The following is a 25,038-nucleotide window of genomic DNA, read 5'->3' on the forward strand; positions in this document are numbered from 1 at the left end:
CCGAAATGATAGTAGGGGATTTTAAAAAAACATTTTGATTTTCGTAATTTAATAAAAACATTTAAAAGCCAAGGTGTTTTTGTACTATCCGAACGTTTGTACACAGAAAACCAAGAGCGTTTCCAAATTTGTGCCACTTTTATCGTTGACTTGCACTTTGGTTTTAACGTCCAGAAGTTTTCCAGTCATTCACCTCTTGATTTGGGATCGCACCACGACAGACTTCCGCAAAATTATGAGCACACCCCTTGTCAAAAGGATTGTAAAATTCATCCATTCGAGTCTTCAAGTACGGATACTTGTCTTTGTTAAACACTTCATTCGTTGTTAAATTTCGACTCACGTTGCGTAATTGAATCAGTAGCAATGTTGCGGTCGGTACACCAAAAATCACGGCACAAAGTAGCAAGAAAATATGAATACTATGTAACAGCACCGTCGATGATTCTTTGTGAAACTTCCCCGCAAGTGTCCAATTGGGCGGTTCTAACCATTGCCACGACCATACAATCAAGTCATTGTATCCATCACCTTTGTTTGAAGCAGGATAGAGTGGTAAATAACCCAGCAAAATACTAAATGAAATCCATCCAATGGTCAAGCAAAAACATGACAATGCCACGAGGAAGACGAGAAAAGTGCGGTGATTCCCAATACCCACGCAATTATTAATCCAAGGACAATGGTGGTCAAAACGATAGACACAGCGTCTACACGCGGAGCAATGCTTTGATCGCTGAGGCTTTGGCGTCACACACGTTGGACACGGCACATTATTCTCTTCTGTAGCCAAGAGTTCATACGCAGGCCGAGTCGTATGTGGCACATATCCCGGATCTTTCACGTATACGTATATGTACAGGATACATGTGATAGTCAAACCGACAAGCATCATTGCTTGATATTGTTCCGTGTATCGTGTGTCTTGAGGTTGTAGACATGGCACGGCAAATGTGAGTGATAAGAACGCGGTCGTGAAGACCATTCCAAAGAAAAAGACGACGGACGCGCCTTGGTGTGAAGCTCGCGCTACGAATCGATCCGAAGCACCTGCTTTTAATGCACGCGCCGTATCAAAGTGAGCCCCTTGGCGTGCAATGTCCATGGCTGTTCGGCCATGTTTATCCTTGGCATGCACAGGAGCGCCTTCGACTACGAGTTGTTTTGATAAGAAAGCGTCTCCAAGAGCACTCGCAATCATAAGAGGCGTTTGTTTCTCGGAATCACAGAGTTTCTGGTTGGCACCATACCCGACTAAGAGCATTGCAGTGTATTGAAAGCCTTCAAATACAGCCCAATGTAAAGCAGTGGCACCGCGGCTATCTCTCTGATTGACATTCGCGCCACGAGAGACCAAGAGACTCACCAATGCCGCATTGCCAGTACTTGCAGCATAGTGCATGGCTGTCATTCCTGACGAGTTCCGTGCATCGAACGACGCTCCAGCATCAAGCAATGTCGTCGCACATGCCACGGATGTACAGAGCATCAAAGCCGTAGCCTGGTGTTTTGAGTCTCCACACCGACTATCGAGGAGATTCTGAAGTGTATTGCGTGTAAAATCCTCGTGCTCGTGCTCTTGGGTCTCGGTACTTGCATTACTATTAATCTCTTCATCCAGTCTTGCCACGTTTTCGTGATTCGAGACGCTTTCCGAGTCTCGAATTGTCTGTCTCGTAGGCATGTGTGGCTTTATTCGATAGTGCGTGTCTCGTTCGTTTGAAAGGTACTTGGTTGCCACTGATATTAAGTAGGATACGACCATTGGGTAGTCGTACAAGACTGCAAGATGCAGTGCATTCATCTGATGCCGAGCTTCATAGACTGTCAATAGACGGTAGACACGCTGAGCCACACGGCGTCTTGTACTGTCCGCAATAGCTCGTTCCGTACGCATTTCTTCATTTGTTGATTCCTGGCGCTCAGCAGTTTGCATAGCTTTGCTAATGACCATCTCAATGGCGCTCTGAGCTTGGTAATAGTCGCCTTTTACACACGCGGAGCCAAGGACTTTTGCAGGAGACGCAAAAAAAGCGCATTCGCTCTCCGTAGCTTCCTCGTCTTCACTTTGAGGTTCATTCTCATCTTGCTCGGATATTCTTCCGGATACACTCAACGAGTGAGACGGAGCTAGTGCTTTCAGACCATCTTTAAGGTCGTCAGTTTTTCGAAAAGGCGAAAAGACTGAGTTCGATGGCGACGACGCCGCGTAGCCTGGAGATAATAGTGGTGCTCCTGAACTCGAGCTTGAGCGTGATCGAGGTGCAGAAGTACTAATTAAAGGAGTCAATTCCGTGGCCACCTCGTCCTTGGACGGGACTCGCATTGCGTCACTATTGGCTCGAAAGTGTCTATTTGTGGCATTTTTTAGAGGATCCCGATGGCTTTAAAATACACCATTAAGCAGACGTCACTCTTTCAAGTCATTCTATGGAGGGAATCATGTGAAGAATCATTACAAAATCGAATTCAAAGCCAAGGATCTCATGGCTTCGTCTTCCTCTTCTTCCGCTGTGTGGGACTCGGCCACGCAGACCTTCCATGGTGGTCAGGACTGGAAGTTCTTGTCCAATTTTAAGGAAGATTTTAGTGTGACGACGAATGCATTGGGTACGCCCAAGAAGGCACTAGAGGCTGCAACGCAGGCGATGAAGACGATACATCACTACCCGCCAGCGGACTTTCAGCCCGCTAGTAGCCATTTGGCTGAATTTCTCTGGCCTACGACCTGGGAAGAAAATCTCCCGCTATTACTTATGGGAAACGGTGCAAGTGAACTCATCGATTTGGTGATTCGGAGCGTACAGCCTGGTGGCTGGCGACCTGGAGGCACTGTGACCCAATATAAAGAGTATGAGCGCTCTAGCACGGCCGACGGCCGTAAAACACTTGCATGGAACGATCCTACTGCAGCTTTGACCTGCGTTGTGAATCCAACCAACCCCACGGGTGACTATATGAATGTCAATGACATGAAGACCTACATTGAGACGTACTGTCCCGACAACCACACGATTATCATTGACGAGAGTATGCAGCCATGGATTGGTCCCCAATGGCGTCATGACTCGCTAATTCATCAACGTGAATGGGTTCAAAACCTCAGCGAAACCCGCCATATTAATGTGTGGGTCATGACAAGTTGGACAAAAATTTGGTCTTGCACGGGGCTTCGGATTGGTAGTGTGGTCGCCCCTACGCCTCAACATGCTGCTAAAATTAAACGCAAGCAGGTTCCTTGGTCGGTCAATTCAATGGCATTGGCTTTTGTATCCGCTGTAGTCAAGGACGAGGCGTACCTTCAAGAGACGTGGAATTTGACGTCCAAGTGGCGTGCCCACACTGTGGAACATTTGACTCGGCAATTTCCCTCGTGGGAATTCTTTGGCAAGCCATTTCTGTCGTGGATCTGGGTGGATACTAAGTCCGAGGCGATATGTGAAGAGGCCTGTAAGCTGGCGAAGGAACACGGCGTGCCGGTGCGTAGCGGAAAGCCTGGGTATCATCTCGCCACATTTTTGCGCATTGCCGTACGCAGTCCCGAGCTAACGGATGTGTTACTTCAGGCGTGGAAGTTACTTCAGTAAAATGGTGTTGCCACCTTCATATATACGAAGCAAATGTTTGTTTTTAAATTCGTAGCTTAGTCAGGCATTATTCTCTGTCAGGTGACAGTCGATGGTCTAATCGTTTAAATTTACCCTCCCAACCGCGCACTACGTCTGTATACTTTTCAATCAGGTCATTCTTCTCTGCCAACTCCGCTTCGAGATTGATAATCTCCAGCTCGAGGTCGCTTTGGTGCTGCAATTTTCCCGACCTCGAGGTGACAGGTGTGCCAGTCGAATCAAGACTGGTGGAGGAGAAATCACTAATTGTATCGTTCAAAAAGAGTTGTTCTAGCTGCTTTGCATAAAAGAAAAACTTCTCGAGACGCGCACTGATCTCCGCTGTGTCAGCTGCGTCACGCACTGGGTTGAAGCGGCAGTGTGGAGGGTACTGAATAGGTGGGCACACTATTTCCAGGCAGCTAGCGAACGCAGCATTCATCTCTGACAGTGCTTTTTCACCTGGAGAGGCTGGGGTCAATGCGTCTTGTTCAGCTTCGACCTTCATATCGTAAGTTTTTGAAAAAATGGTACTGTCCGAATACACGTATACAATAGATTACCGAAATATCTCGTAAATCACACAACAAAATATTTTATATTTTCCTCGTTGCGTAAAAGAACATTGAGCGTGGCCTTTGAAAGTTTATGTGGTCCACATGAATTGTTAAAGTTTAATTGCAGTTCAGAATGCAGGTCAACCGCACTGCCGCCGCTTGTACGTGGCGCGAGGCGTTTGGCGAGCTGCTCGTGCTCGACCAGGACTTCGATACTGCAATGCAAATAATGATATCCCAGGACGATAAGGTGGCCCAGTTGTCGCTGGAGGAATCGCAACAGACACGAAGCAAACACACAAAACAGACAAAAGGCGAAAGCCGGAGCCCGAACCGCAAGCGACGATGTATTGACCTTAAAGACACATCACGTCCAAAATCACCTCCGTATCCATCTCCATGTATACATTTAGCAGCACCGACTCGAGTAGGTATTCGATTGAATGACACGCTGGCCGCGGATAGATTGATTGGTGTTTATGATAGCCGCGTTGATATTGCTGCTAACAGAACCAGTACCCAGTGCTCTAAAAATGTTGCAAGCAATCATTTACCGACCATCGCTGAGTCTGACAAGAAGGTATCGATTTCGGAGACGAAACTCGATGAAATGCTGATGCAACAAGACAGTTTTCGGGACAGTTTTCAGGCATCAGTATCAGCAAATACCATGTTGAATTCCACCTTCAAACAACATGACGCCAGCTTCAAGATTGGTTATCGTGGAGAAGGGAAAACTGGCTCTAATGCCGATATACATGGTGCTGATTCTCGTGACGGCACCGTTACGAAATCCGTGACAAGCCTCTTTTGCACAGGATCTGGCAAGCCGGTTCCGATTTCGAAGACTACATTGAATGCATACGAAAAGCAGATGCAATTCGACGATTCGAACCAATTCGTCTTTTTTAACGCAGCATTAGCAGCCACATCCAAACAGCTTGAAGCCGGCTTACAGAGTACTTGTGGTGGTAATGGGCAGACCGGCGTCAATGCAGATGTGGATGTATCTGGCCATGATAAAAGTGCTGAAAAGAAATCCGTAACAAGTCTTTTTTCCACAGGATCTGGCAAGCAGATCTCGATTTCGAAGAGTAAATTGGATACATACAATAGACAGTTGTTTCACGAAGATAACGAGACCGTGAGCGCCGGGAAAATTCATGATTTTAATCAGATTGGCTTTCGCATGATTAATGATTGCTCTACTTACAGTAATCTTTGTAATAAGTTATCAAGCGCTATTGAAATTGTCGGCAATCCAGATGTCGACCAAGCTGTAAACAGAGCGGTTGATGATACAACCAACGATCGCACAACATTGACGGTAGGTTCCAATTTAAAGGAGAATTTTTTATCACATAGGCTGCCCACATCCAAAGACAAGTTTCACGTCATAACGAAATTAAGTGGCAGCAGCACGAAAAAGGTTCAGCTAAAGTTTGAGAAAAGTGCAGGTCATGCAGATGATGCGCTCTTGTCGGGTCGTCAAAGAGACACTAGGAGAAGAGCTCTTCGTGATTACAATACAAGTGAAAGGTCAATGGATCGACGCGCTGATTTCAACAAATTTACTGCTTTAGGTCTCAAAGCTGAATCATCACATTATCTACCAGATGCTGTCAGTGGTGATAAGGAAAACATCTCCCCTGAAGATATGCTGGCTCGTAAGGTCACTAAAGTACAAACGCCAATCACATTGCGATCGTCCATGAGGCCGAAGCAATTGAGCTCGAGACCAGTCTTCCATCAAGCTACAAGACAGCAAAAGAAGGTGAAGTCTCAGTCTCGCCCAAAATTAGCCAGCTCAAGGCAATTTCATCCACCGCTTGCCAGCAAAAGCTTAAGCACCAGCGATCCGAAATGTTCTACCGAAGAAAGAGGTCCATTAACAGCACAAAGGAGCAAAAAGCAAAAAATTACTGCAATCCAACCTTTTATATACAAAGAAGCAATGAAAATTTCGTTGGCAGCTTTAAATGAGCTTTACGGCGACCGTCGTTTCGTGACTGAGGATCATGAGCTGGCACGAATGCAAGTATTGGACTCGATCACAGCAGAAAATGCCTTGATGGTATGTTTTGGGCAAGATAGCACAACACTTTGCTTACTGAATGGTACGCACGATACCTCATTGTTCATTGCCCCGCATGAGCTTTACCGCCAACTTATAGCAGAAAATCTTCTTCTGAAAGAGAAAGGAGCAACGATGGTGTGGTTTTTAAATCATTTTCGCTGGATTGTGTGGAAATTGGCTTCGATAGAGAGAGCCTATCCTCGCCTATTGCTGACACAGTATCTAACGAAAGGCCAACTTTTGAAACAGATGACTTATCGGTATCGGCGAGATTTAAACAATGCAGAATGCTCGATTCTAAAAAAAGTCCTGCAGCGAGATGCAAGCAGTTTGAGCTGTATGGTTCTTTGCATCGCTGGAGTGCTGCCATTTCCTGCTTGTAGCCAAAAAGGTGTCGATCAGGAACTCCCTCCGTTTTGGAATTTGGCTGTCGTTCTAACAGATGGTTGGTACTCCTTGTATGCTGTTCCTGATGCACCTCTTGCAGCTGTCTTATGGAAGCTTCATACAAAGTCCATTCTTGTTGGGACAAAAATCGTAACGTGGAATGCAACGCTGCGAAATTCAACAGAGGGTATTGATCCACTCGAGTGCGCTATTGTTCGTGAATCAAAGTGGAAAAATCCTTTGCTGGCTACCGAAGAGATGACACTGTGGCCATATCTACAATTACGCTATAATAGCACGCGTCGTGTCCGATTTAATACGCGCTTAGGAGTGGAAAAGCTGCATTGCGTGACTCCAATCAACTTACGCCATCGAAACCAAGAGTCGCAAGTTTCTTTTTCGTTACTTAAAAGTGTTCCATTAAAGAGTTTAGAAATTGGCGGTGGCATGATTCGCTCTGTTCGAATCCGTGTAATTCGCGTATCTCCTATCCTCCACCTTCAGTCGAAGGAATGGACGTTGGGGCCGCGAATCCTTAGCGAGGAGCAGCTATCGCTGTATTTTCAACTACGATCTGAGTATGCTCGAGCGGCTCGACAGAAAAATTGTCGACAAGCTGACAATGACAGTTTAATGGACAACCGGTTGGATGACAATCAAATCGATATGCCTCTTCCAATTCCATTTATCAAGATCGATGTGGAATGTGCACATAATACATTACAGGCAGATCAAGGTATCGGCTGCGGTATTTTAACTATCTGGAGGCCTTCTGAGGATTTACTTGCCGGTGAGCTTCGAGAAGGAGCAGAATATTTTGCAAGCAGCTTGACCATCAGTTGGAAAATTGACAATGGGCGTGGCCAGGATGCGTCGTTGCGTTTAAGTTCGACAAAACATAGCAATTTTGAAAAAATTCGTGATGATGAAATGTTGGCGAATAGCGAGGCGCCATCGTTATCGAAGCGGCAGCAAGTGTGTGTTAGCATCCAACGAGCAACAAAAGACTATCGAGCTAATTATGAAGAAGGACGGAATGAAAGGAGACCGACGATTGATGTTTGTGTCTGTGTCGTGCTAGTTGCTGCCCGAGAAATTCAGAATATTCCCCTTTCAGTAGTAGCCCAGCAGACTGAAAATACGCTGCTTGATCCTGACATCAGACCACACGAAACGCGGTATGTCGAACACATTTTTGTCACGGATCAAAGTTGTCACCTGATGAGTATTCGCCTATCGAGCACGGAGGTTCATTTACCAAAAAACTCTTCATTCGTCTTTCGTCGAGGAGGCAAGAATCTATGGAAAGAAGGCGCAGTTTTGTGTTTACGTGGATTGGAAGTGTCACATTACGATGAGCAACTTCGAGTTTTAGACTGCGTGATGGTTGAAAGTACGCAAATCGTGTCATTTCCGTCGAAAAAGTCTCCATTCTGGGACCCTTTTCAGCTTCTCCAGCAGGAAGCAAGCATGTGCTCGACACGCGGCATGACAGCGCAGGCTTCGTCGTTATCAAGCAAATTCCTTGAAGAACTCCTTCACCTCAAGAAGTATGTTGAACGAGATATTTTACAAATAAATTGTATTAGTTCCCAAAAATCTCAAGAGTATGAGGAGGTGGAACAAGAACGACTGACACAAGATCTACAAGCTCATGAAGGAATTCAAGACATCGTCCTTGATCAAAATTGTACTGATGAAGTGGCTCGATCTCAGCTATGGTGGGACGCCAAAGTTGTCAAGATGATGCCACTACTTGACTCTGGTAGCTTCATGTCTGTCGATAATGTTGAAGTGCTTGCAAGTGTGAATATCGGCACTAACGAGTCGTCTTTTCGGACAGTATATCTGTCCCGAAGAATTATGCTTGCAATGCACACCTTGCTACAAGAAGCCGACGATTTCAACTCAATGAATCAACTGGATGCAATCACAGCGAATTCTAGTATTTTTCTTCTTCAGAGTATCACACAGAGGCTGAAGTCTTTCAAGGATAGGAATGCCGAGTTTATTTTCCGATTTCAGGTCCGCCAAGCGACGAATGAGAGGCTTATTAGTAGCTGGAGGCCGTGGCAGCATTCACATGCGTCGTATTGGAAGGCGGAGACGGTTGTAGCATCACAAACACCAAGATGATGTTTTTTTAAACGTGCTCTCGGGCTTATTGATTAAAGTATGCATATATATATATATATATAAAAAAAATCAATCTGCACTTGTAATATTTTATAGCTTGGTAATTTAGAATAATAAGAGCATTATTCAACGACTACTTTATCCTTCTTCAAAGAAAACTAATTCATTACCCCCTCTCTATCGGCAGCTTTACATAGGTGCGCAAATTTTGGCTTCGAAATTGTTATCGAAAAAATATATTCGCCTAACAAGTGCAATTTAAATTACATTCGCAATAAAGTATGAAAGGTCGCAGAGCACAACCAATTCAAAAGTTATTTGATTTTTCATTGAATAAAATAAAAAGAGTCGTAAATTAAGTGTATCCGACGGCGTCCGATTATCGCAGCTGTTTCACCGTCGTCGGAAGCAATGTCTTTCATTTTTCTTATTCTGCGCATTTTGTCTAGTCAAACACAAGTACGTGATCGCTATAGCGCGTACGGAACTAAACCTTTCCGAGGACAGAACTATTCCATGGCGTGACGAGGATCTACAATTGCTAGCTATAGTCACTTTCTGTTGATGATATGATCTCCGCGCGTGTGGACAATCGACAGGTGACGCTACCGATATAGCTGAAACATTCGCAATGGATGCAATTGTGTAAGCAGCGTAGCCACAGCAGCCACAAATCATTCTCTGATCTCGAGGATTGGCTTTAAATTAAGTCAATCGCGAACTGATGTGTTGTAAGAGGCGTTGTTCTACTCAGATATAGAAAAGTTGTTGTCATTGACTCGGCTTGGCCGATAGTTTCCAGAGAATAGAATAGATGTCGTGACGACGGTTTGGCTGTCGTGCTAAATCGAATACAATCGGAGTGAAGACAGAAAGACATATTTCAACCGCTTCCAGGATTCAAGAGCTTGCGAGGTTGGGAAGGACACTGGGGCGGATACGAGTCAAGAGGTTCCGGTGGCTGGGGAATGTAGAATCAGGTTTACATTGTGTACAGCGAGGATTGCGTCAGATCCACGTCAGAACCAAGGCCACTTAGCATTTACGCATCACATCTTGTTATACAAGAATTCCGTCGCGAGCGAAGCAAACGATTGGAGTAAATATTGATAAAATGCGAGGTGGGTCAGCTATTGGATTGGTTAGAATTCCGAGTCGTAAAACCTCAGTCGGGCCGTCTTCTTTCGCTTCCATTTCATCACGGAAATCGATAAAACCTCGAGGCGCAGCGACCAATCACGTTGGATACGTTGGCTCTTGGAGATCGTCATTTCTACGGAAGAAGTGAGGACAAGAGGTGACGTGGGACGTGGATATTTCATCGTAAAACGCGCGACTGACGTAAATCTATGCTCTACTAGACACGATGATGGAGACGGGACAGCGGGAATGCCACAACTGTGGCCAGGGCGGACACATTCGTCGTGATTGTCCTGAAGGTCCGTCTCAAGAGAGTGGTGGTGGCATCTACAATAGCAGCGCGACGTGTTTTGGCTGCGGAAAAGGGGGTCATTTGAAGCGCGAATGCCCTACTAGTGCTGGTGGCGGTCGAGCGTGCCATAATTGTGGTGGAATGGGCCACATCCGTCGCGACTGCCCCGAAGAAGCGCAGCCACCCAAGTGCCACAATTGTGGCGAATCAGGCCATTTGCGTCGCGACTGCGCACAAGAATTACGAGAGTCGCGCAAGTGTCACCACTGTGGTCAGTCGGGGCATTTGCGTCGCGATTGTCCTGATGATAGCGGTCCGACGGAGGATAAGTGCTATCAGTGTGGGGATACAGGCCACTGGGCCCGAAGTTGCTCCACTGCCAAGGCCTAAGCGTATTTCATGATGTCGGATTTACTGCAGCGAGCGAGAAAAGAGAGGGTCTTTGCAGAATTGCCGGGGTTGTACTTATGTAATAGCGCGATAAGGTCTTTGGCCGTCGTGGATAGCAAGCAGCGTAGTGAAGGAACATGGGAGTGTAACCCGCATGGATTTCTTATTAATTTACACGACAGTTTGTTTTTATGATTTATGTACCGTAACGTAACTGGGTACGGTCGAAACGACCTAGAACATGCATATTGTGATACAATTTGGTGTTAAACTAATAAACGAGTTTTCACCCAATCAACGGTGTTGAAAAAGCAAACGAGTAACATGCCATACCAAGTGCTGCCCGGCCTCGTGGTTATCTCCGTCGCGTTTTCGCTTATGGGCGTCGGCTTTAGCGTTGTGAACCAATGGGAGGCCCGCAGCAAAATGCAGGTGCGTCTACGTCGATCACGTTTTTGGTCACAGGTTTGTTAATATTTGTTGTGGACGGGCAGAGCAAGCTTGAGCTGCTGACGGACTGGGACCGCATGATGGATGAGCGCGACCGGAAATTGGCAGCAAGAGCGGAAGCATACAAGGCGAAGCATTAAGAAAGCATCGCGTACTATCGAGCCTCATTGAGCACTTCGTCGCCCCGATATGTATGTTCTTGACTAATCGGGAGGCATTTGAATTGAAATAAATGCAGCATTAAGTAAGGGCCATTTGCCTCCATTATTTGCGCTTGAAATGAGAGTTTTGCTAAGAGAAAATCAAGTACCATCGTGTTTGTAGTTCCAGCTAACAACTTCTTTATGGTTGGGCATCAATGTATAAAGGACCTCTATCTAGCAACCTTTTAGTTAACGTGTAATTAAAACTAGTAGATATGCAAAGCTTTCAGGACATGATTAAATTTCAAAATGTATTGAAGCGACAAAGAATTGCACAATTTAGCGCAACTTGATGTCAAAAATTTATTGTTCATTTATTAGTTCTCCGTGTCTTTCTTCGTAATCCCAGAAGGACGGTGTGCTTTTCAAATGAATCTATATGTGACCAAATGCTTAACATGATCACTTTTTTTTAGCTTGCTGTAATATATATTCTGATTATTCGATGAAGATGTTATAAATGTTGCGTCAATCATGCATTAAACAACTGTCATCTTAATCGTCTTCATTACCAATCCGATGGAAAAAAAACATCGAATTGGTATGAAGCCGATTGAGATGACAGTTGTCTGATGACGCTGTGTGAGCGCCAGGCAGGCTTTTTCTAAAGCATTATGCACGCTAAGCATTTGTTGTTGGAAGCTCGGTTTTCAAAGTTGGTCTTCTTATAGAAGTATGCGTGTAAATGCTTGATTTGAATTCTTACTATAAAAAGCGGCCTTCTTTACGAAATATTCATTCATACCAAACGTCTTTCTAACGAACCGCTCATTACACGGCGTTTATTGTCAGAGCACAAAAAAGTTTTATGAAAATCCAAGGGTTGTCGTCCGTGCGACCATGTATAAATAACAATTGTAGAAATAAGATAACATTCGTGCTGTCGTAGGCGCACTGACAGTTCACGTGCTCAGACAATAAGGGACGTTTGTTTGCAGCTGCGAATTATCATCCCTCGCACTTAACAAATTATTTGCGCTTGCTGGTTCAATTTACATTTATTTGTTTAGAAGTAGCGACATTTGCGCTTTCCACTTTTTGTGCGTGGCAAACCGCAAATCTAATATATGAATTTATGAAGTAAGCGCAACAAAGCTGTTGTGTTTTGCCTCTCTGCCCGCACCCACTGACGAGCAAAAATACATCGGCATGGCGTCCAAAAATATAACCGTAGCCCCGTGCGTGACCTATGAGCCTCAGTCAACGACCCGCTCGGTTTTCATACGCTGAAAACCTTGACAGTTCATTCAGCCTGTGAGTCTTATGCCTTGCAATTGGCGAAACTGCAAGTGCATCCTTCCGTCGTAGGCTTTGCGATGTCGACTTTTGACCAATTAATATCAACAACCAACTTCAACTCGCATTCCAATTGGTCAAACCATATTCCCTTTAGTGACAAAAAAAATAGATTCCTGCCGCCTCTCACATCTAAAAGTGCGTCCCTAGGGCCAATATGTTCACCGCTGCTCTTCGTTCGAGCCTCCGCATACAGCGCTGCAACACATGCAAGCTAGTGCCGTCGTTTCCCATTGCCTTGTCCTGCTCTTCGAAGCGTACGTTTGCAAGCGCCACGTCCCTCGGCATCGACAAATATGGGGTGACGAATGCCATGACTCAGATTTATCACAATCTCTCCTTCGACGAGATCGCGGCGCACGAAGAGGCGAATCAAGAAGGTATTTTCACTAAAAACGGCACGTTTGCAATCGACACGGGTACATTCACAGGGCGGTCGCCTAAAGACAAGTACATTGTCGACCAATCGCCTTCGAATCAGCACATTTGGTGGGGCGATATCAATCAACCCGTGAGTCCACAAGTCTTTCATGAACTCTACGACACGGTCGCAAAGCACTATAGTACAGCTGAGAAAGTCTACGTCTTTGATGGCTACGCTGGTGCCCATGCCGCTTCACGCAAGAAGGTGCGATTTATCACGGAATTAGCGTGGCAACACCATTTTGTGACCAATATGTTTCGCCGTCCTCTTTCAAAAGATGAAATTGTCAATTTTCAGCCAGATTTCACAATTATCAATGCGTGCAAAGTTACCAATGCAAAGTATACGAAACACAAATTGCATTCCGACGTGTTTGTTGCATTTAATATTGAAAACAATTTGGCCGTCATTGGAGGAACATGGTACGGTGGCGAAATGAAAAAGGGGATTTTTTCCATGATGAATTATTGGCTGCCATTGGATGGCATCATGGCGATGCATTGTTCGGCAAATAAAGGCAAACACGGTGACACGGCCTTGTTCTTTGGACTCTCGGGTACGGGCAAAACCACGCTGTCCGCAGACCCTCAACGCTATCTCATTGGCGACGATGAGCATGGATGGGATGACGATGGGATTTTTAACTTTGAAGGTGGTTGTTACGCCAAGACGATCAATTTAAGTGCTGCAAACGAACCGGAGATTTACAAGGCCATTCAACGCAATGCGTTACTCGAGAATACGTTCGTAGACCCTATGACGAAAGAACCCGACTATTCCAACACGTTAAAGACGGAGAATGGCCGTGTGTCGTATCCCATGACGCATATTGCAAACCACGAGCCTACGTCGAGTGGTGGCCATCCTTCAAATGTAGTGTTTCTAACGTGTGACGCTTATGGTGTGTTGCCACCCGTGTCGAAATTGAGTATTGGTCAAGCAATGTATCACTTTTTGTCGGGGTATACGGCCAAAGTGGCGGGTACGGAACGTGGCGTGACCGAACCTACGGCGACGTTTAGCGCTTGTTTTGGAGCGGCGTTTTTGCCACTGCATCCAACCAAGTATGCGGATTTGTTACAGACCAAGTTAAAGAAACATCATACGTCAGTGTATCTCGTGAATACGGGCTGGACAAGGGGCAGCTACGGCACAGGCAAGCGCATGAGTATTCAAGACACGCGTGCTTGCATTGATGCTATTCTTGACGGATCGATTCAAACGTCCGAGTTTACAACGGATCCGATTTTTGGCTTTGACGTACCTACGAAGCTTGGCGACATTGCTGCAAATGTTTTGAACCCACGAGAAGCGTGGAGTGACAAAGCTGCGTATGATGCCACTGCAATCAAGTTGGCAGGAATGTTTCAGCAAAACTTTCAGAATTACGTGTCTCCAGGTGTGACGGACTACTCCAAATTTGGCCCCACGATTTCCGCATGATTAAGGAATTCGGATTGCTCGTTTTTTTTAAAAAAAAGGATCAATCAACGTGATCAATCTTTTTTTTAAAATTATTTTGGGTCTATTTAAAAACTGACAGCATGGTGGGACCTTGAGAATTTATAACGAGCTATCTATTTTTTTATAAGTTTTTAATGCAGTTGACAAAGTTGTATTTTTAGTACATGTCTGTACAATGTAATTCCTCGCACTTAAGACGGAGATAGAGGCCTCGCCTCATCGTGCTTAGATGCCACGGATCGATTAAGGGCATCGCCAACTTGATTTAAACCCAGCGCACGCTCTAGAATGCCCGCGGATTTACGATTGCGTCTCTTGGGTGGCTTTGGATGATCGTGGATTTTCTCAAGATGGTGTTTCAGGACTGTCTTGTAGCCAAATCGTGCCGTACAGCCCTCACGTGGACACGCAAAGCGCTTTGACTTGCGTTTGTCGTGGACTGCATTGTAATGCGTCATTAAATTCGATTGCCGCGTGTACGATTTGTGGCAACCGTGTATGGAGCACACGTAGTGTTTGCGATCGTCTAAGGACTCGAAATGGGTACGCAAGTGAGCACGCAAATACTGTTTCCGCGTAAACGTCTGCTCGCACACGAGGCACGAATGCTGCATGAAAGCATTAATTTCATTGCTCTCAATAGCCGTATCACTATGGTGTTCACTTTCCTTGTGGCTCTGTAATTCGTTTTCCTCAAAATAAATTTCGCCACAAGCACACGCATAGACTTGTGTATCCGCTTTTTGAGTAGCTTGGTGTTTTCGCTGATGTCGTGTAAGCCAAAACTTTTTTAAAAAGCGCTCACTACAATCGTTGCATTGAAAAGGCAGCACCCCTGTATGGACGTAGGAATGCGCTTGCAACTCACTTTTCTTTTTAAATCCCTTTAAACACGCGCTGCATTCAAAAGGCCGATTCACATTATGATGTGAACGCTTGAGATGTCTCGTTAAGCCGTGGTTATACGTAAAGCGGGCTTTACAAAGCTCGCAGTTGAACGGTTTCCGCTCTTCCAGTGACTGATGCACGCCTCGAATATGAACGGCATCAACATGACGCGTTAAATGCTCTCGTTTCGAATAGCACTTATCACAGTCTTTGTATTGACAGCGGAATGGCCGATGATGCGTTTGTTGACTATGCGTCACTAATTCGGCTGCGAAGTGAAAGTGTTCACGACATTCAGCACACTGAAGACTGCGACGAAGGGACGTGCGGTCTTTACTTGATTCATAGTCAGTATCATCGCTACTTACTGCTTCGTCAGCAGATACAACGCTCTGATTACACGCTTCAGGCGCTTCAACTCTTTGATTTGTAGACTCCTGAAGCCGTCGACGCTTCCCCAGTGCCGAGACATTCTCAGGGTGTGATCGCAGGACCTCGATGGTCATTGATTTATGTGGTGTACACACATTTATTTAAATGTGCTCGAAATGCATATTTGGCCCCTCGGCCTATTTGTACAAAGGGGAATTTTTAAATGATCATTCGACACCTCTACAAATTCTGTAGCAATACTAGCCGCAATCTCAGTTTAAGCTTCTGCAGTCCCCATTCCCCAATCTGCGAAGCAGTGATCAGTTGGTCAATAAGGAGTATAATCAGGTCCCTTTTGGTATTATAAAACCTAGACAAGAGCGCGATGTCGCCCCCCTCCTACTCCCTCTCGAGGGAAAAACGGTCGGGGTCAGTAGGCGCTCCGCACCTACAGACCCCGACCGTTTTTTACTACGATCCGCCTCGCCATTGCGCTTATGCAACAGCGTCGGATCAGCGTCCTCCGCTATGCCTAGCGAGAGGTCGGTCTTTTCGCTCAGATCTTTAGGCAGTGGCCGTTGGGCACTACACTCATATGCGTAGTGGCCCATTTTTTGACAACGATAACATTTCTGTAATCGCTTGTAACTTAGAGCGAGGTTTCTCGCTCTTCGCATACGATAGATGCATAGGACAGGAAATAGAGGTGATAGAGCCACACGTATCGGTCCCGTTGGGGGCAAAAGCATGTTCAGACGGCTAAAGTGGAGACGTCATCCACGAACTGCGGGTGACGCAGACGGAGACAAGCATTGCCATAGGTAGTTTAACCCAAGCGAGAGAAAGGAGCCATGGGTCAAACTCAGTAGTTCAATCACCGAATCCGAGCAGTTTATCGGTGAGACCGCGGGATTTTACTTTTCCTGAGCCTTATCAGGCCGGTCGCTTAGATCCCGAAGTCCACGTACAAGAGGGGGCGAAGGCCAACCTGGAGAAAGCAGGTGAGGACAGGGCTACAATAAGAGACGGTACGGCTGTCAAGGCTACTTCAATTCCGCCAGCCCCTGGGAGACAGCAAAGCGAGCGCACTATATCATTGGTAGATATGTTTTAAGCGCTGGTGAGGGACAAGGCTGAGTCACCGAACGTGGACAAGTAGAAGCGTGGCGCACCACGATTAAGGCATTATTCGCTGAAGCCTATAGTGCAGTGCCAGTCCAGTTGGAGGCCTTACCGGCGACGAAGAAGCGCTTTCCGGCTCTAACCGCAGAGGAAGCTGCATCTTTAGTCGGTCTAATTGAGCAGGTCTTCGTACAAGGGCGAGGGACATATTCAGACTGGCAGAAAATGGCGACGGCGATATCGCGTGAACTGTTAACGACAAAGTAAGCGTTTCAAGAGATAATCCGTCGTCTCTCCAGCCAACACAAATGGGCCCAAGCTCCAGTTTTAAATCAATGGTCTCGAGTGATCCGTACCGGAGCGACGGCTTCACGTCAGGCGACGCCGTGAGTTGACAACCTAAACCACCGTTTTGAAGAGTTCCTGTTCGACCCCTCTGCTTTCGTTGGGGAAAATACTGATCGCCTTAGATCACTATGTGCGGCACCGGCTGCTTGTGCAGGGCAGCACCAAGTACGAGAATGCACAGATGACGAGTGAACGATCATTGCGGGGCTAGTCGAAGGTACAGTGGCATGCAGGCGCATGCCTGACTTTATCCAGCAAGTACTGAAAAGTGAAGAGAGGCTGCGCTTATATAGTACAATCCAAGCACATGTCGAAGGAGAATTAATTTTGCAGTTGGACCGAGCTCGCGTTATAAAAATAAGTCGACGGACTACGAAGCCCATAACGGGGGCAATCATGGAGTCAGCGGAGCTTGAGCGAATTAATCTCCCTGATCTCAATCTTATGCTGAGTCAGACCAAGACTATTGCATTTGATCACGTATCCAAAACCATACATTTTTTTCCACTACAACTACAGCTGAACGTCACAAGGAGGTCCGAGTGCCGTTCTATGGAAAAGTGTATCTGCTCCAGAACGCCCACATCCCAGACTAAGGTTCTATCTGGCAACGACAGCAAGGGCTGAATGGAAAAACCACAAGGGAGACGTGTAAAATACACTATACACCTACATAACCTCTGCCGATTTTGTGACGTTGGCAGGATCGCAGCATGTTTAAAGGCAAAAATACCGAACGAATTTGAGATAGAAAACCTGGACACTCATACCCCGGAATCACGGACATCCACGATTTGGAGAGTTACATTCAAGCTGGCGGGTTGTCTTAATTTCTTAGATGGTGTGGTGCGACTCCTCTAGTTTGGCACTGCCATTATTGTGAAGCACCAAATGTCGGTTATAGGCTTCAATGTCTACAATGTGGTAATCTGGGACACACAAAAGCCCGGTGTAGCTTCACCGATGCCTTATTAAGAGGTCCAGGAGGATTAGTCGTGACAGAAGACGACGTGCGCGAGCTTGACGACCTAGCCAAACCGTTTTCTAGTCTGGATGAAATCAGATCTATGGCGGCGAGCCGGCTAACGGTCCAGGACGCTGCAGAAAAAGCTGCTCAAGAAGCTGCCACACCCTTCGGCAGCGGAAAGCAGCATGTACATCTCAAGCGAGGGAGCTCAACGCCTCTCCCGCAGTGAGTAGCGCACCCCTAGCTGAACAAGGGACAAAATTCTAGTCTACAGTCTCGACCCAAACCGATGGAACAACACCCTTGGTTACCCGGATTTCTAAAAGGGGCGCTCAAGAAACTTGACTTCCCGCGAAATTCCGGCCAGACCAAGCACTGCAAAGAGAGCTGATCACGCAGAGGACGAGGATAATAGAAACCGGCAAACAGAGGACGATGAGAAGCAACAGGAAGAGGATGAGACGAAGACACAGTTCGGGGAAATGGACACCAGCCTCCCGATGATCGATTTAACATCAGACATCCGAGAGGATGAGAAAGCGAAAGAATAAACTTCTCATATCACCGTGACTTCCCGAAAGTCGCACCACAAAACGGTCGAGCGCGAGCGAGGACTCGCTCCAATTTCACCAGTAGCGGTAAGTATGACGCTTAAGCGGAATGAGAGGAAAACTTTCCGCCAACTGGTCCAGCGTATGGCAAAGCGGCGAACAAAGGCTCTCCCGATCAGAGCCAGGTCGGTCCACCCCCCAGCAACACTATCCGAGATGGAAATGCAGCTGGGGCTCAGGGCAGCTGTTACACCTGCTACCGGGAACAGCCTTTCCATGTCGATTGTTCAAGCGGCGGTGGACGCCAACTTAGATGACCCGGGAAGGTCGCTTGAACACCTGATGGCCTGCCTGAAACGGGGTATCAAATTTTCGGCCTATTTAAATTTAGAAGACCAGCTTGCCCACGAGCAACGAGTGTACCTTCTGGACACTATTTGTCGAGGGTGGAAGGGAATGACACGCGCTGAGTTGGCGTCGCAGGTAGGTGGTACTTGGAAGATTATGCTAAGAGCACGTCGTTCAGAACGGACATAGTACTCGAGGACACATGGGGAGGGAATGATACAGCTGGAATGGCATCAAAGTTCTTGAAACGGTCTATTTATGTGAGTGAGAGCATCGATAAAGACTCATGGCTGGAGGTGTGTCAAGTATGTTCAACCACAGTCACACGTCATCACAGAGTGGTCGAGACAGCAGCGGAATATCCGCTTTCAATTGGGAAATTTATGGATGAAGTGGTGGCCGAAAAAAAAGACACACTATCGAGTCCACCGCTCGTACTACAGTATCACGAGCGCCATTATTCAGGTTTCTTGCAGTCAGGGTACACGAGCCCGCTACCAGATTTTGAATTGGAAGAGACGAAGCAAGCAACTAACGCGCAATATTGACTAGGGCCAAAATCAGGCACTACTGAGGTCCTCGCAGTGAGCGTGGACGCGCAGCTGATTTCACCTCAGCATAATTCTGTCACAGCTTACTCTCCGGAAGGTGCGGGCACGGTTCTGACTCTGAGAGTAGAAACCCCGCGGCAAGAAAAGAGTCGCGCTAGTAACGGTGGAGCGACAACTAGTCCTTCAAGCGCTACCAACGACACCGCCGAGTCGTCTACGGGAATACCCGCCGATGGACCGGAAAAGAGGGCATGAGTCTTCTCCTGAGCAAGCAGAGACAGGGAAGGCTGACGCGTCACACAAGCGCAACACGACAGACTTTTTTAAGCGGGGCCGCGCCGAGCCGATGCCGATGCCTATGCTAGCAAATGACGAGAGCTGCGATCGTATAGATCAAGATGACTGGGCTGCGTCGTGGGAGCAGCTAGAACCAGAGGGCCCAATTCACAGCAACTGGATTTTCCTACCGCCAACAGCTCCACTGTAGAGTGGGAGCGGGTAGCCTGACTCGCACCAGACCATCTTCTGTGGCTGATAAAACGCTTTGTATTTCCGGGATGCGTTACAGCGTTACAGCGATACACCGATGGATCAGCAAACAAAATTATAGGTGGAGCGATGGCTCGAACACGTGAGACGTAGACCAGATTACACGATGCTGTCGCCATTAATGGACAATCTCGACGACTGGGCTCAACTAGAGGTCCTTAATTACGCCGGGGATGATTTACTTAAGCTATGCGATCCAAGACGGCGCTCCAGATTAAGTCACCATTTGTTGTGCGCGCTTCTCTACGATCAAGAGATTGCTGTGCTTGTGGACGGATTTTCTCCGGCGACTAGGGCGCCGGAAAAAACCAGATCACGCATTAAGCTGATTGCAACCCATACTAGGTACAAGGAGGCTTACTACTCTACGGCCAACGTGGCGGATTGGACAGCACTCGAAGGCTTTTTCTACGCAGGGCTAGCACGCTTCGAAGAGAAAAAACCCACATCTAGTACTGAGGGCACTTCACGAGTTTAACTCTCAGACCGCTTTTACGGAGCAGATCTATCGTGCTGACGCCTACGCGCGCATTGCTTTGCTGAACAGTTAAGACCGCAAAGGACAGTGGAAGACACAGAGGCAAGAATCCGACAGACGGCTCATAACCCGAAACGTTCTCGGCTATTCAAAGGATAAGCGTCAGCAGTGGATGACGACCTGGCGTCAAATGCCGGTGCATCGAAGGCCGATGGCTTGGTGTATCCAAGAAACACACGTGGCGACCGCGGAGGAAGTGAGAGCACTACAACAAGATTGGGAAAGGATGTGGGGCAAGCACCGAGACCCGGACCAAGCGACTATGTCTTATTGAAGTCTCGGTTCTACCAAGGCCCGCGGAGTGGCCATCTTGCTTACACCCAAGGCGGCGTCTCTAGCTACAGCGTGGAATGAAGACAAATGGACTTCACGGGCGATCGGCGTTCAAATCAACAATTTGTTTCTTCTAAATGGATACGCACCTACAATTCGAGCCGAGCGCGATAAGTTTTTTACTGGTCTTCAGGAATGGAACATGACATCGGGCGACACTATTCTGTTAGGGGATTACAATAACGTACAAAGCCCGCAGACAGACCGATTAGATCCCCGAAAAGCTAGCCGGCCTGAAAGTCCCGGACTACAGGAGCTGGTAAGGGCGATGGGCAAGAGTGACGCTCGGCATCTACGGGATTATGCTGACGATGATACGTTCGATACAACTCATCATTTCACTTGGTGGACAGAGGAGACGGCAAGCCGGATTGACCGTTTCTACGTTCCTCACGACTGGGCTTTAAAGGTCCTCTGGGTCTCAACGTCTCCGCCATGTCCGTATTCGGACCACGATCAAGTGGTTTCCATCTAAGGACGAGGCACTTGGATCATACAGTGAATCGCCACCAAACGAGCTTCGTATCCTGTCCGAATTAATCAGACGGACCAAGCTCAAAGGACTTATTACGTGACTTGACGGACGCTGGAGTGGGCAGGGCACCCACAATACAGGCCTGGGGAGCGCATATAAAAGCTAGCATACACTATATTAAGGTGGTACGCAAACGGTAAAAACAGCGCCGAAAACATTATCTAGCGAAACTTCGTAAGCGCAACCGGCAGCTGCTTGTAACACGTCGACAGTGGGTATCCGCCAATCCGGAGGAGATCCGGAAGGCTCATTTAGTGCGTCTTGAAGAGTCACTAAAGCGGTCAACGGAACGTCTCCGCAGGTCCTACAAGCGGGTCGCCAACTGGGAGCGGGACCAGCACATACCTTCCCTCCAAGCGCGTTACGGTCCGACGGTTCCGCTCAGGGCATCGGTGGCGGATCAATTCGCCTCAGAATGGGCGCATGTCTTGAGTCGGAGCCACCGAATCAGTACCGTCAAACAACCTCCTAACGGAAGAGCTGCAAAAGTTTGCGATAATCGAGCCGGATCAACGCATAAAAGTTTTAGATAATGAGTGCATGCTGCGGCCGTTTACAAAAGCAGAGGTGCTCTCGGCTATAAAGGGCTCAAGCGCCATAGATCGGCCGGCTTAATGGTCTAAATAACGACTTTTATAAGGATACTGCGGCGCTAATGGTACCGGGATTGGTGCTAATTGGAAACCAAATTATGGCTGGAGCAGAGCTACCCCCCTCTTTTCTCGAGGCGCACATTATTCCTCTCCGGATAAAGGGCGACTTTGAAGACGCCATGGATTACAGACCGATTTCTCTGTTACAAACAAGCTACAAGGTATTTGTGAAAGTGCTGGCTACCCAGCTACAGCAATTTCTACCCAGAGTTATTAGCGACTCACAGCATGGTTTTGTACATGGGCGAAGAATGGAAAAAGCACAGTTGTGATGGTGATGGCTCAACTGATGACAGCAGCAGACCAGAAAGATCTGACCGCCGACCGAAGCAAATATATCTTACTTCTGGATTTTCGCAAGGCTTACAATACTGTCGACCGTGAGTTTTTATATGAAACTCTGCGTCTCTTTGATTTCGACAAACGATTTGTCGACCTCATACGACGTATCCACCACGGTACGACGGCCAGTTTTGTGGTGAACGGGTGCGATTCCTCAGCCATACCGGTGCGGTCCGGAATTCGACAAGGCTGCCCTCTGGCGCCCTTACTTTTTTTGCTCGTGGTGGAGGTGCTAAGTCTAGCACTCAGGCAAGATCCAGTGCTCAGAGGATTGCCAACGCCGGGTCTTTCAGAGCAAAGGCATTTAATTTTAGCATTTGTTGATGACTCAACACTCGACCTCGAGAAGGCAGAGCAGCTTCCAGATGCTCTCAGTGTTGTTAAAGCCTTTGGGGCTTTATCGGGTCTGCAAGTTCAACCAGACAAGAGCAAAATCATGATTTCGAATCGGTCAGTGCTTCTAAAAAGCTACTTGGGCAACGATGTAATACCGCTAGGCGATAGAACCCGACACCTAGGCTATGAAATCGGAGCGAAGAAATTAGTGAATAAGAATTGGGGGGGGGAGGATACAGAAGATTCAACGTCGCCTACTCACGGCATCACAGGTGGCGACAAGTGTGGCGAATCGAGTTCTTATCCTCAACACTATCGTACTACCCTCATTGCTTTTTACAGCAAGTGTTTTCGACATACCTCAATGGGCTTTTATCCGTCTCGTAGCGTGTAATCATAAAAGTTGCTTGTATAAATTGGTCACTTCTAGTCGCACAAAGTCAACCCGGGTCTGCTCGTGACACCAACAAAAGCTGGGGGCATCGGGCTTGTCGATGTGTCAGTCGCCGTCAAGACCCATCGAACAAAGCACACGATTCTCTGGCTAACTCAACGTCCTGGCAGGTATTTCGCGGCATGGCGTCAATGGTCATACCGTAAACTGTCACACGCAACAGAGATAGCGGTTTCGCCAATGATGGGGGGACGCCGACAACCTCCTCACATGACTCGAACTCCCAATAGCTCGCCCCAACACCGGACCAGGTGGAACGAGTCACATCGCATGTTTCTTACACAATCAGAGCGGTTACTGGAGAGCGCAGCCAGCTGGTGGGAGGAAGACGAATTTGTCGTATCCGGCTCCTCTTCATTTCCAACACGCTGGCTCAGTGCGGGTGATGTGCCAGAGGAGATCAGGCGGTTTTGGTCCACATTTAACTGGTCAGCAAACTCCTGGATTCGGGATCAGCTCGGCGACATGTTATCCAGACATGCATACGACAGAATCGAAGTCTGTACCCTGGCAAGACTCAGCATCTCACGAACTGGACCTGAGGAATTTGTCATCACGATACCCAGACCTCCCCACCATCCCCGGCCCCATACGATGGCGAAATTACGGCGGTGGGCTACAGCTCTTCTTCTTTCTTCGCCAGACATACCCATTGGATCAAGCCTGGGAACGAATCCACCACTGCGGCCCTGACATGCACCAACGGGTCTTGCGCCATACGTCTGGAGTTACCAGTGCGGTGGAGTTATCGTCGGCAAACCACTGAGCAGCGTGCACAATCCATCACAGCAAATAAATCTGCTCCAGCAGGAAGATGGCATACATTGGAAATGTATGGGAACGCTCCCGGTACTCGAGGTGTACTCCACGGCAGGCCAGCAGCCAGTCCGACTCGAACTTCAGGCTAGTGGCTTGGTTTTTGAGTCGCACCCTCAGCTCCACAGATTTTTTTAGTCGGTCTCTGACTCAACGCCTAACAAGTCCGTCTCTGCTGCGCTGAAACGGCAAGCTTTCGAGCTACACAAAAAAGCTTGGCTTGACCTCTGGGAGTCTTTCTGGACCGTTTGGAAGCATGTGCACTCACGGATGCATGGCAATCTGCAGTACTCACCCAAACACCTCGACAAGCATGGGATCATAGTAATGATCTGACTGATATTCAAGTATGGACTGGGTATCGGGTAGCAACCAGGCAAGTTAACCTCCACCATGCTAAGAGAGCCGCAGAACAACGACTGTCGTAAGTGACCGGCTGGCCGGGGGGAAACGAGACACCAGCTCATATATTCTGGGAGTGCTCGTACGCTAATGCACTTGGGAATGGGACATTGGACAGGTGAGCGAATATCAAGACAGCGAACTTAGCATTTCTTATATGCGTGTGCTAGTCGGCAAGTATACAACGTACCACCGCCCCGAACAGCGAGTCTTGAGGACCGCTTCCAGGACGATCGGATAGTGGCCGAACGAGTATGGAAGAGAATGTGGCACATTCTAGCGACAATGTGTCACACAAAAGCTGTGGACCGACAGGAACGAAGCCGTCTACAAAGCTGCAGTTACTGAACTAACCGCAACCACGCAGAGCTTTTGGGCATCTTCCGTCTGCCAGCTACGTGCAATAGCAACCCGAGAGCACCGAAAAGAGTCATCTGCCATTATGGGCGCTATGCTGTTTGCCTGCATCGAGTTGCTTGAACGGGCTCCAGAAGGGTCATCAGGCCTGT

At 47.5% G+C, this 25,038-nt stretch overlaps 10 protein-coding genes across 10 annotated transcripts; 6 read left to right on the plus strand and 4 right to left on the minus strand.

Moving 5' to 3' along the window:
• Window positions 1-163: 163 nt before the first annotated feature.
• On the minus strand, window positions 164-2,326 carry CCR75_002892 (uncharacterized protein; the record flags this gene model as incomplete). Its single annotated transcript, XM_067960989.1, has 1 exon — window positions 164-2,326. One exon carries the CDS (start codon window positions 2,324-2,326, stop codon window positions 164-166), a length of 2,163 nt encoding a protein of 720 aa, XP_067819727.1.
• Window positions 2,327-2,486: 160 nt separating this feature from the next.
• On the plus strand, window positions 2,487-3,587 carry CCR75_002893 (uncharacterized protein; the record flags this gene model as incomplete). The annotated part of the gene is made up of 1 exon (XM_067960990.1): window positions 2,487-3,587. One exon carries the CDS (start codon window positions 2,487-2,489, stop codon window positions 3,585-3,587), a length of 1,101 nt encoding a protein of 366 aa, XP_067819728.1.
• A 67-nt stretch (window positions 3,588-3,654) lies between these two features.
• CCR75_002894 (uncharacterized protein) lies at window positions 3,655-4,116 on the minus strand (the record flags this gene model as incomplete). Its single annotated transcript, XM_067960991.1, has 1 exon — window positions 3,655-4,116. The coding sequence occupies one exon, from the start codon at window positions 4,114-4,116 to the stop codon at window positions 3,655-3,657; it is 462 nt and encodes a 153-aa protein (XP_067819731.1).
• A 182-nt stretch (window positions 4,117-4,298) lies between these two features.
• CCR75_002895 (uncharacterized protein) lies at window positions 4,299-8,765 on the plus strand (the record flags this gene model as incomplete). Its single annotated transcript, XM_067960992.1, has 1 exon — window positions 4,299-8,765. The coding sequence occupies one exon, from the start codon at window positions 4,299-4,301 to the stop codon at window positions 8,763-8,765; it is 4,467 nt and encodes a 1,488-aa protein (XP_067819732.1).
• A 1,142-nt stretch (window positions 8,766-9,907) lies between these two features.
• Window positions 9,908-10,087, minus strand: CCR75_002896 (uncharacterized protein; the record flags this gene model as incomplete). The annotated part of the gene is made up of 1 exon (XM_067960993.1): window positions 9,908-10,087. The coding sequence occupies one exon, from the start codon at window positions 10,085-10,087 to the stop codon at window positions 9,908-9,910; it is 180 nt and encodes a 59-aa protein (XP_067819729.1).
• Window positions 10,088-10,131: 44 nt separating this feature from the next.
• CCR75_002897 (uncharacterized protein) lies at window positions 10,132-10,587 on the plus strand (the record flags this gene model as incomplete). The annotated part of the gene is made up of 1 exon (XM_067960994.1): window positions 10,132-10,587. One exon carries the CDS (start codon window positions 10,132-10,134, stop codon window positions 10,585-10,587), a length of 456 nt encoding a protein of 151 aa, XP_067819730.1.
• Window positions 10,588-10,717: 130 nt separating this feature from the next.
• On the plus strand, window positions 10,718-11,542 carry CCR75_002898 (uncharacterized protein). The gene is made up of 2 exons (XM_067960995.1): window positions 10,718-11,019; window positions 11,082-11,542. Exons 1-2 carry the CDS (start codon window positions 10,912-10,914, stop codon window positions 11,175-11,177), a joined length of 204 nt encoding a protein of 67 aa, XP_067819692.1. The 5' UTR covers window positions 10,718-10,911; the 3' UTR covers window positions 11,178-11,542.
• A 1,151-nt stretch (window positions 11,543-12,693) lies between these two features.
• CCR75_002899 (uncharacterized protein) lies at window positions 12,694-14,403 on the plus strand (the record flags this gene model as incomplete). The annotated part of the gene is made up of 1 exon (XM_067960996.1): window positions 12,694-14,403. One exon carries the CDS (start codon window positions 12,694-12,696, stop codon window positions 14,401-14,403), a length of 1,710 nt encoding a protein of 569 aa, XP_067819850.1.
• Window positions 14,404-14,615: 212 nt separating this feature from the next.
• CCR75_002900 (uncharacterized protein) lies at window positions 14,616-15,818 on the minus strand (the record flags this gene model as incomplete). Its single annotated transcript, XM_067960997.1, has 1 exon — window positions 14,616-15,818. The coding sequence occupies one exon, from the start codon at window positions 15,816-15,818 to the stop codon at window positions 14,616-14,618; it is 1,203 nt and encodes a 400-aa protein (XP_067819836.1).
• A 3,985-nt stretch (window positions 15,819-19,803) lies between these two features.
• Window positions 19,804-20,058, plus strand: CCR75_002901 (uncharacterized protein; the record flags this gene model as incomplete). Its single annotated transcript, XM_067960998.1, has 1 exon — window positions 19,804-20,058. One exon carries the CDS (start codon window positions 19,804-19,806, stop codon window positions 20,056-20,058), a length of 255 nt encoding a protein of 84 aa, XP_067819837.1.
• Window positions 20,059-25,038: the final 4,980 nt, after the last annotated feature.

This window comes from Bremia lactucae, linkage group LG18 (genome assembly GCF_004359215.1).
Source record: "Bremia lactucae strain SF5 linkage group LG18, whole genome shotgun sequence".
NCBI classification, from domain to species: domain Eukaryota; phylum Oomycota; class Peronosporomycetes; order Peronosporales; family Peronosporaceae; genus Bremia; species Bremia lactucae.

Excerpts from the sequence above, each read along its gene's own strand:
- CCR75_002898 (XM_067960995.1), top strand. The coding sequence starts at position 10,912 with ATGCCATACCAAGTGCTGCCCGGCCTCGTGGTTATCTCCGTCGCGTTT. Across the intron at positions 11,020-11,081 it reads AGGCCCGCAGCAAAATGCAG|AGCAAGCTTGAGCTGCTGAC; the intron begins GTGCGTCTACGT and ends GTGGACGGGCAG.